Source organism: Arvicola amphibius, chromosome 10 (assembly GCF_903992535.2).
Source record: "Arvicola amphibius chromosome 10, mArvAmp1.2, whole genome shotgun sequence".
Taxonomy (NCBI): Eukaryota; Metazoa; Chordata; class Mammalia; order Rodentia; family Cricetidae; genus Arvicola; species Arvicola amphibius.
In genome coordinates, this window is record NC_052056.1 from 58,764,773 (window position 1) to 58,775,543 (window position 10,771).

The window sequence follows — 10,771 nt, forward strand, 5'->3', positions numbered from 1 at the left end:
TTTTATATAGGATTTCTGACCCAGATGGAAAATGAGACTTGAAAGTAGGCAGCCAGCCAGTGCAGCCTGGGCAATCTCCTTCAAAGGGAGGCAAGCTGCCAAGTCCGAGCCTTGAGACATGCCTCAACATGCTGTTCCTGGTAGGTCTACCCCAGAGGCAGGGGACTGGAGGGAAGAGCAGGTCCTGAGAGTGCTGAAGTATGTTCCACCCAACACTAGTGTCCCTGGGGTCAACTACATCCAATAAAAGCTTCATGCGATATCCCCTTCTCGGCAACTTTTCATAGATATTAATATATTAAAAGCTTTCAAACCTGGGAATTCTGTCCAACCCAGTACAGCTGTCCCTCAAGGTCTCTGGGGGACTGGTTCCAGGACCCACTGCAAACACCAAGATCTGCAGGTGTTCAAGCCCTTATATAAGATCGTGTGAGATTTACATATAACCCACACATCCGCCCATGCATTAAAATCATCTCTGGGTTCCTTGTGTCACCTAATGCAATAGAAATGCCGTGTGAAGTTATTATTAGGGAACAGTGACAAGAAAATGAAGTCTGCATGTTTGGTGCAGACTCAACTATTTCCAATCTGCCGCGGTTGGGTGGACAGACGCAGAACTACAGGTGCAGAAGGCTGACCGTGCTTCCCAAACTTATTTAACACGGGCTGTAAGTGTATTTATGAAATGTTGGTTAATGTCACTCTCGGGAATACGCTTAATGTGGGGCTCTGGTCTAAAGGTCGTCCTGGGAGAGCCAGGAACCAAGTAAACCAAACCACGGCCCTTCAGCCTAACCCCGCGCCAGGGTCATGGGAGGCACCAACAACAGCCCGTTACGGGAGTGAATGACGAAAGCTGAGAGGATGACTGTGATGATTTCCCAATCTGCGAAGCTGTGTAGTATCAGCAGTGCCAGGCGGCAGCCCTGTTTCTAAGGCACGCGTTTTAAAATTGCTGCAGGAGGGTTTTGGAAGCCCTACTCAGAGTTTAGGATTACAACCCACCAAAATAGGCTTCCAAGCAGAGCGGCTGGCTCCCTTCTGTGGAGGTGTCGGTCTAGCACTTCAGCAAAGCCTGGAGTCGGCGTGCAGACACCCACCCACCCCGCCACCCATTCATTCATTTCATTTGTTCATTCAGACCATCGCTGAGCACCTACTACGGACGGAGTGCTGGTAGACGTGAGGCCTGGAGCCCCCAGGACCCCTCTGAAGACACGGCTAGCCTGCCCTGAGCTCAGTGACAATGCCCGATGCCTAGGGAGCCCTAGGAAGAAGGCTATGGTGATGTCAGGAGGCCTCAGTGCTGGAGCAGCAGTGTGTAAACCCCCAGAGCAGCGGGGGGTTCATTTCATGCTGACACACGAGGCTGGCCGAGAGAACAAAGCCCCTTCTGTCTCCTTATGTTTTGTTTGTCTCCCCCTCCTCTGTGACTATGTCCCATTGTTCCCAGAGGCAACCCTGCCCCCACTCATGCCCTTCCTCTCCCCAGACTAGCAGGGCCAATCTCTTATTGCCTTTCCCTAAACCCTACCTCCCTCCTTCAGACTACCTCCGAATTCCATAATCCCTTCCTCTCCTCTGTCCTTCTCCTTCTCTGGTGCTTTCCATTCATCAGAGAAACAAAGGAGCAAACCCTGAGGCAAACCTAGTCCCCCCCATCCTTCTACCACTCCTATCCCATCACCGTGGGTACAGATCCTCTGCCTCCAGCAGGAAGGAGGGACCAGAACAGTTGGATGAGTGGAGAAGAAGAGTTGGGAGCCTGGCATCCCTCGTGCTGGTTCACTGCTACCACCATCCAATCACCTTCCAGACCTGCATGCCTCAATCGGCACACACTCACCAGCCCCACCTGGACACCTCTGCTGCAATGCAGGATGCAACTGCTTTCAACAGGCAGGGGTCATGCACTATGATCTGTGCATGGTTTGTGGATCCCCCTAAGGATCCACAGTGATTAAAGGGTTGCTCCCCAGGGTGACACTCCTGGGAGGTGGTAGAAGATTAGGAAGTGAGCCCCTTGCAGGAGTTCCTAAGTTCACCAGGGGTGTGAGTTATCTCCTGCATGCCTTCTGTGTGACTCCATAATAGTTTTTACAAGAGGTTTTTTTTTTGTTGTTGTTGCTTTGTTTTGTCTTGCTTTTCCAGCCAGGGTCTCTGTAGCCCAGGCTGGCCTCAAACTTACCCTATAGTTAAGGATGACCTTGAACTTCTGAGCCTCCTGCCTCCACCTGCAAGATTAAGACATGGGCTGCTTTTGCCCAGGTTATATCCCTGGCCCAAGAGGGTTATGATCAAAGCCCCGTCCAGCTTTCTCTGCTCCTGGTTGAAGATGTGAGCATGCAGTTCTACACAGGTTCCTGCCTCTGCTACTCATTAAGCTGTAACACAACCCTCGACCAAAGTGAGCCAACACGGGCACTATGCCCCAGAGCCTCCAAAAAATAAACCGTTTCTTTGTAACTAAAAGTTAACTACCAAGGTCTCTTGTTATAATGATGAGAAATGAAATGATATGCTGGGAGAGTGGGATGAAGGGCCACGGAGGATTCCAGGAGCCAGCGACGCTGCACTGCCCACTAGGGCTGAGCAACCAGAGAGAGCTCTGCTTGGCTCCCACATGTGAGAGCTGGCCATTAAGACTACCTACCAGGAGAGCTCGGAACACTAGATCCAAGCTGTTTTAATAATCACAGTAAGTCCAGGCTGGGAGACTGATTGAGTATAGTCCCCATTAACATGCCCAAGGCCCCGTATTTGCTCCTTAGCACCAATCGATCAATCAATCAATAGAAACAGACTATTTCTGGCCTCCACCCCAGACCCTTGGAAGCTGCATTTTCTAGCAGCACCTGGGAGTCTGCATTTTCCAAAAACTTCCCAGAGGATACTGATGAGTCTGGGACTCAATGATAGAATCGACCCCAGGCAAGCACTTCCCACTATAGGAGAGCCTTCTGGACTCCACGGGTACACTCCACTGACAAGAAAATATCTGGTTTGGTCACTGCAACCCCAGTGGTCTGGAGCTAAAATCAGTCCATTATTTTCAGCCATTTGTCCTAAAGCCTGTCCTTGGGAGCAACGAACACTAAGTCCCTCCTGTAAACAGCAGCCAGCGATCTCAGCAGCCACAGCTGGCCTCGTTCATTTCTCCTCGGCGCTAGCCTTCACTTCATCAATTGTCCCCTTAGAATTCAAGGTCGTCAGTCCTCTTACCAAACTGGTCACCTTCCTCTCACTAAGAATGAAACACCGTGCTTCAGACAAGGTCTCAACCTTCCTGTGAATAGGATCTCCGATAAACAAAGCCAAGATTCCTACCTGTCTTTCCCACAGCCACACCAAAGATGGACTTGCTGTCTGTTAACTAGAAATGCCCAGATTTTGTTCACAGTGCTGTTGAGAGCTTCTCCCATTTTATAATTGCCTTGAGCAGGGGAAAGTGTGTGTGTGTGTGTGTGTGTGTGTGTGTGTGTGTGTGTGTGTGTGTGTGTGTGTGTGTGTGTGTGTGTGTGTGTGTAAAACTTTGCCTTTCCAATTTGCTCCATTAAGTTTTGCATTTGGGAAAGGAAATGAATGCTTGTCCTGCTCCCCATAAGCCAGCCTCCCCAAATCTGATAAGCACAGATGAGAGAAGAACATACCAGAACATTACTTATATAACTATACCCTAGAGATTTGTGGGAAAGAATGGTGAAGTTCCCTGAGCAAACTTTCCATTCCCAACACTCCCGAAAAGTAAATGATCACAACTTGGGCCTGCTACAAAACGTTACCTAAGGTGCTATTGTGGTACCTTGTGGACTGGAAGTCACCCAGCTGGAAGCTGGAATAGCCCAGGGAGACCCCTTCCTGGGGCTCCCTGACCCACCCCTACTGCCACATTTGGCTGGACCCTAGTGGCAGCTCCAGTCACATCTCTCAGGAGAGGAGGTGGCCTAATCCAATCCTGGGCCACAGCCCTATTCTCCTGCTAGCTGTCAGCTTTGACAGGGACTCATGGCCAGGGCCTGTCTACACAGGACAACTTGTGAGGTTGGGAAGAGGTTGTCTGTCCTCTGCAGGGACGGACGTGAGCTGTTCCTCAGCACAAAGACCTGAGCTCTTACTTGCAGGTAACTCAGACTGAATTGTGAACTGTGAGCATCCCTGTAGATATCACAGCAGCACATTCTGACCCTCAGCTGAGTTCTCACCAACAGGTTCCTCCCTCTCAGGCTACTGATCCCCTAAGACCTAGCAAAGGACCCCAGCCCCCAATCCAGAGGCCTGCTCGAACCCTTATCAGGAGCCACTTTGACTCCCTCCAAGCACCCTGTCCTAGCTGCCAGGAAGAGGAAAACAGAATTGAAACCAATTAGGAAATAGAGCCCGCAGATGCAATGAGCCCCGAGGGGCGACAAACAAACCCTCCTCTGCTCTAGATTTAAAGTCAACCCGGACTCCAGGCTGCTGGCTTTGTTTGTGACCAGATTGCCCTTGCACAGAAATACAGGTGATGAAGTTGCTGGTGACAGACACTGCTGGGCCTGGAGAGTAGAAGTGTGTCCTCTTCCACATGACCCAGCGGCATACTTCGGGAGGCCACGGTGACCCATCAGAAGGCCTCTGGGCCATGTTCCAGAGGAGGAGGCAGCTTCCCAGCAGGTGTTCCAGCGCTGTGGAGCACATGGGCTGCAGGAGCACGAGGAGGGGAGGACCAGGGAGGAGATCGCTCAAGCCCAACCCCTCCTCCCAATGATTAAAAAGGAGGGGCAGCACAAGCAGAGTACTCCCTGAGGAGCTCAGGTCAATAACGATAATTTGTTATCATTAGAATAATAAGAAAGGCAAGGGCCCTGGGAACCTAGCCCAAAACAAGGTCAGCACTGCAAGGATCTCCTCTGAAAGGCTTTCCGGCCACCCCAGCACTAGACAGACGACAGACAGACACACACACACACACACACACACACACACACGTGTTTGTCCCTGGGCAGTCATGGGACTCCATTCCTGACCTACATCCTCACCCACCCCTTACTTCCTTGAGGCAGACATTCGCACGCGCAGTCACAGAACATCTCCCACACAGTGCCTGTGCCATCCGGACGGCTGGAACAACTGGTGACAGTTGTGGGTTCAAGCAGGCACAAAAGAAGAAACGCAAGAAGCCGCCAAGCTAAGCTTCCCCCAGTGATACTGGAGAGGATAAGGGTGAGGAGCTAAAGGAAGATAAGAATTCAAGGAGGATGGGCATCCACACGGCAAGTTCCCCGAGACACCGGCAGGATCAGAGTCTTCTCCCAAGGAGCCACACGTGGCTACGTAATAAAACACCTCCCGTTTGAACAGTGTTCCTACTTCCCAAAGCACTTTTCCGTCCATACCGTCTCCTAAGGTATCTCTCAGAGGAAGAAGGGACTATCTTTTCAGACTCAAATGAACACTTCACCCCCACAGGTTCCAAGGACATTGTCTCCAAAATATTCTTTGACAGACAAGCATGGGTAATAGTTGTGGGAGCATGCTTGTTTGTGTGTGAGTGCACACAGAGGCTTTATGTAGCAGAGTGGGATACAGTCAAACAAAAATGAGGTTGCCGTGGCAACAGGCTCCAGCATCATTGCAGCCTATTAACACAAGTGAGGAATGTGTTTGGCAGATGCTCGAGTGTTATTTATGGTATGGGTGTAGCAGAGGGACCGCTAACAGGCAAAAGAGGAGGAAAAAAAACAACCTATGACGCTCTTACTGTACCCCAGCGAGGGGATGAAGTGGTGAGAGCAAGTCAGGAGCACAGGAAAGGCTGAGAGGCCGGGAATGGGAGGTGAAAGAGAGGAAAGCAGAACGAGCTGAAAGGCCAAGGAAGGGCTAGGTGGGCAGAGAGCAACAGGGGTGCTGGAGTGGTTGGGGTAGGAAAAGAAAGTGAGAGGAAAGGAGCAGGTGGGGAGAGAAGAGGGGCCGAGGAGGGGGTGGCAAGTCTCTAGGAGCTAGAGACAAAGAACTGGAAGAAAGACACACCGAGCGCTACCAAGAGGCCTTCCACCTGGGGTCTTAGTTGTCACCTGAGTAAAGACCAACACAGTAAGAAACCAAGCACAGCTTCTCTGCCTAGAGTCAAGGACAGAACCTGCATATCAAAGGGGCTGGGCAGAAAATGATGCACAGACAAGATCGCGCCAAGACCCCAATGAGGCTCTAAGAGGGCAGAGGGCAGCACGGCAGAAGTGAAGAAATGTTCACATAATTTACTGTCAGCCTGCTGTGTGACCGAGACGGTCAAAGCTCAAATGCTAGAACAGGTTCACTGTCACTACCTGTCCCAGGTACGTGTCTTTATTAGGGGGGAAAAACTAACATCAAACCTGAGTCACCCTCAAACACCTGCTGCTGGAGAGCAATCGGAGGCAGAAGTAAATGCGGGGCTGATCTGTCCTGTCCCACTACCATTTCCCCAACACCCAGCCAGCTTTCCCTCAAGAAGACCAATTCTAGTTCAGGCATAATCTGAAAGGTACATCAAGTACAAACCCCAAAAAGATACCGTTTTCTCGAAGGCCAAATAGAAAGAATGTTTGTGCTCCCCTGCCTTGGCCCATTCCTAACAACCCCGGCTAGACTGAGAGCAGCTAAAAAAAAAAAAAAAAAAAAAAAAAAAAGTTAAGTATAAACCTAGCCAAAGCCTTGCAGCCAAGGAAAAAGTGTAAAGACCACAAAGGGAAAAGAAGCCTGGAGTGTGGCTGGGTGGAGCGGGGAGGGAGGGAGAAGGATGAGTTAGCCTGAGGAACCGCAAGGGAGAGCCCACCTAGCAGACAAGGTTGCACCAGTTGCTCACGCTAGGAGGAAGCTACAGCACCCTAGGGCTGGGGCCTTTTTCCCTGATTTTTATCCCCATCTCCTAAGAGATGGTCTGCTTCAAATCATTGGCAGACTTCAAGTTCCCAAGTCTGGTTCTGTGAATACCTTGAGCTATCCTGGAAACCTCCACAGCCACACTCAAACCAAGTGTCCTTCCTTCCAAAGAGAAGCTGTACTTACCCTACGCTGACACAACCCCCATCTGAGACCATGGCTCCATAGCAACAGTAGTAACGTTTCCAAACAACAACCCCGTCTCAGAGGATCTCTCACAAGTTCAAAGCTGATCTCTACACACATACCCCCCCTCTTTCTGATGCCACATCGGAAAAGCTACCATCACCAACTTAACCTGTTCCCAGTCAGTGGACCCCCAACTAAGCTGGCAAGAAGTTATTAAATCACTACTAAGTATTCTGGGGGAAGGGGAAAGAGGGAAGGAGAAATAGAGTTGGATACCCCAGGAATCCAAGGAGGTTATGCTGGACAGGGTTCAAAATCAATGAGTGCCAGAGATTAACAGGCACTTCAACATGCCTCTGAGTCCTGTGCTAACCAAGCAACGGGGAAAGAGTCCAGAGTGGCCCTGAGAGAAGATTCTTGCAGGAGGTGAGGCTTCACACTGAGGGCACTGGGAGTGGAAGGGGCTCCACACTGAGGATGCTGGGAGTGGAAGGGGCTCCACACTGAGGATGCTGGGAGTGGAAGGGGCTCCACACTGAGGATGCTGGGAGTGGAAGGGGCTCCACACTGAGGATGCTGGGAGTGGAAGGGGCACTGTCAACCCTCTCATTCTCTACAAGAGAAACCTGAGACCCAGAGAGGTCGCTTCACAGTGCCCTGAAGGATTAGCCAGACTCCATATGACTTGCATTCCCTGTGGATAAGGAGGCATCCAGAGGGCACAAGCGAGCATCCCCAGTATCAACAGGATCAAAGTCTGGGGAAAAGTGTGGAGAAGCAGGACAGCAGTGACTAAGAGGCTCTATGAAAAGAGACAGATGTCAAGAGATGGGGAGGGGTGTGCAGTGGCATCCTAAAGTCAAGACACTCACCTGCTGCGACACCCCACTTGACTCTCCAACCGAGCAACATGCTAACAAGCAGACCCAGCAGGGCTCATAGACTGGGACTGAGAACACGGTGTGGATACCAGGGAGAGCATCTCACCCAAGCCCAAGTCACCAGTTAACCAAGAATCCTAAGTTTAATGTCCTATTCAGTCCACAATTCTAGGTTTGCCTAACAAGTCCCATTAGGAATATAAAGTTCCCACAAGAGCAATAGGAGTGTCTAATGGATGGGAGTGTCCTTTAGAAGGGATAAGGACATTCAGCAAAGCCAGAAAGGGGACGGTCAGCACACATCTCTGCAGCTCTTTCTCACTTTTGCAAAAGGCAGGTTTTGGGTTTGGGGCACTTTGGGCAAAGAAACAAATTTATCAATCCTCCTTCAAGATCTCTCCACCTTCCAAGAGCCTCAGGGGGCCCAGTTACAGACTCCTCCTTAAGGCTGGGCAAGGGGTGCCCAGGGTCTCTCTTCCACAACTGTGTACCCAGGACTAGCTAATAAACCCACAGTGGTGCTCAGGAGAGGTTGACTGTTAGAAGGCCTGGCCATTTTTGTTAGGAGCCTTCTGTATACAGGACCAGAGACTGCGATTTTCTCAAACTCTCCTTCCTCACTTGAATTGACAGTTGTGCCTAGTCTGAAGCATGCCCACTACCAGACTGACAACATTACAAGTCGTACAAAAGTAGTCCTTAGTGGATAGAGAAGCTAGGCCTGAAGCTAGGCCTGGAAGTCACATAGACTTTGAAGCCTTGTTTCTCTGGTCACTTTGACTGGTCTTTACTGATATGGGCTGGATCCCTTTACTTTAAAATCAGGCTGAGGCCTGACCACCCCTCAACCCAGTGTGGCCAGGTGAGTCCCTACCTGCTTCAGCAGAAACTCGTCCTGGGCGTTGGTACGCAGAGAGATGGCCAGGTGGAGGGCCGACAGAAGCACCCCGCTGAGCACTGCGGCCCTCATGCGCACAGGCAGCAGCGTGTAGATAGTATAGATGAAGAACACGGTCCACCAGATGCCCTCGGAGGCACTGCGTGGCTGTGGCAGCAACAGGCCCACTACCTGGACGGCCAGCACTACCACAATGAGTGCATAGCAGGCCAGGCCCATGTGGTCCTGGTGGAAGGCTGCACGGTTGCAGAGCACGGCCATGATAAGGATCACGCCAACAGCAGCTGCCAGCACAGCCAGGTAGGGTAGCTGGAGCGGGGGCCGCGCGGCGTGGAAGGCCAGCATGACCAGGCACACAAGCACCAGCACGGCCATGAGCATGGTGAGGCTGCTCTGGTTTAGGCGGAAGAAGTAGCGCTGGTACAGTCGCTCTAGTTTGTCCGACGGGAACTTCTTAGAGCGGAAGATCTGCAGTAAGGCCAGACAGCAGGCGCCCAGCGACAGCACCGCACCGGTCCCAGAGCCTGACCCCACCGAACTGCCGCCATCTCCAGATCCATCTCCATCCTCGACAGTATCCGTGCCAGGCTCCAGCTCATCCTCCTTGCGGCCTTTCCCACGACGTTCCTCCAGGCCCAGCTCCACCGAGCGAGGGCGCACCTCTGTGCCACCTGCGGCCGCCGCGGCCGCGGCCGAACCGCCGCTGCCGCCCGCAGGGGGCGCCCGGGTGCTGCCCCCTCCAGCCGCGCCCCGCCGCTGCCGCCGGCTGCCGCGACCGCCGTCGTCGCCACCGCGCTCCTGCCAGGCGGACTTGGAACGGAAGCTGAAGCCGAAGCCCCCACCCAGAGGGTCATCACCACTTAGTGGAGGGTCGTCGTCGTCGTCGCCGCGCCAACGGCTGGCCAGGCGTTGTTGTTGCTGTGGGGTCACTGCTCCCCCAGATCTCTTGGTAGAGCCGCGAGCAGAACCCCCAGGGGCGTGGGGGTAGCCATTGGCGCGGGAATCGGCTTCTCCCCACGCGGCACGATGCTCCGGGCCTCCCCGGGGCGTCGGCGACGCCGCTGTCTGTGCAGCATAGCCCGGGGGGCTCACGCTTTTGGAGCCGGACATCCCCCCCTCGGCCTCGTCGTCTTCTTCCTCTTCCCCCGGAGGCCGGGCCGGGGGTCTCCAAGGAGAGGGCGGACGGCCAAGCAGGGGGACTAGACTAGGGTCACACGTCGAGGGTGGCCCGGGGCCTTGAGCAGCAGCGGGACATCGTGGCACCCCCGTCCTGAGCGGTGGAGGACAACGGGGGAGAAGGCTAGCGGGGAGACAGCGCAGCCCCGAGGTGAGAAGTAGCTGCGAATCAGAGTCTAGAGTCCTAGGTCCGAGACGGAGTTGGCTCCGAGCGGGGGCAGTAGGGACAGCTCCGGCTGCAGCGTGGCGCGCAGGGACGTCCGGACTCCTGGCTCGCGTCGAGCTCGACGAGGGCCGAGAGTTGCGGATCAGGCGGGACGGAGAGATGTCCTTGCGGGCGGTGCCTCTCTGAAGCTGGCAGTTCCCGGGTGCGGCGCTCGCCGCTTCTGCTTAAGCGGAGCGCAGCGGCTCTCCAGGCGAAGTGGCGGTGCGGGCGGCTCGGTAGGGGTCCCGGCACGGAGACTCAGCGGGTGCCCTTTGCTCGCGGTGCACTGGGAGCGACTGGGAGGTGCAGGCTCCTGCCAGCATTATTTTCTTACGAGGGGTGGGGAGGTGGGATGGGGGGTGGAGAGGACGGGGGAGGGGGCGGCGGGCGGAGCAAGAGCTCCCGAGCCCTGGGGAGGAGGGTCCTGGAGCCCGGGGGGGCCGTCACCCTCATCCCCCACCTCCGGCGGCAGCGCGAGTGGGAGCGTGGCCCCCGCGAAAAGCGAGCCGAGCCTCCGGCGCGTCCGCGCAGGGGGCGGGGGCGAGGACCGGCTCGTGCGGTGCGGCCCTTCCCCTCTCG

The 10,771-nt window shown here is 54.0% G+C and overlaps 1 protein-coding gene across 1 annotated transcript in view; it reads right to left on the reverse strand.

Annotated features, from left to right (window-relative positions):
• Positions 1–10,469, reverse strand: part of Adcy5 (adenylate cyclase 5) — a 149,758-nt gene extending 139,289 nt beyond the window's left edge. The window contains exon 1 of the mRNA XM_038344334.1: positions 8,788–10,469. Within this exon, the coding sequence (XP_038200262.1) occupies positions 8,788–9,921 (1,134 nt within the window). The 5' untranslated portion in view covers positions 9,922–10,469. The remainder of the gene's footprint in view (positions 1–8,787) is intronic.
• Positions 10,470–10,771: the final 302 nt, after the last annotated feature.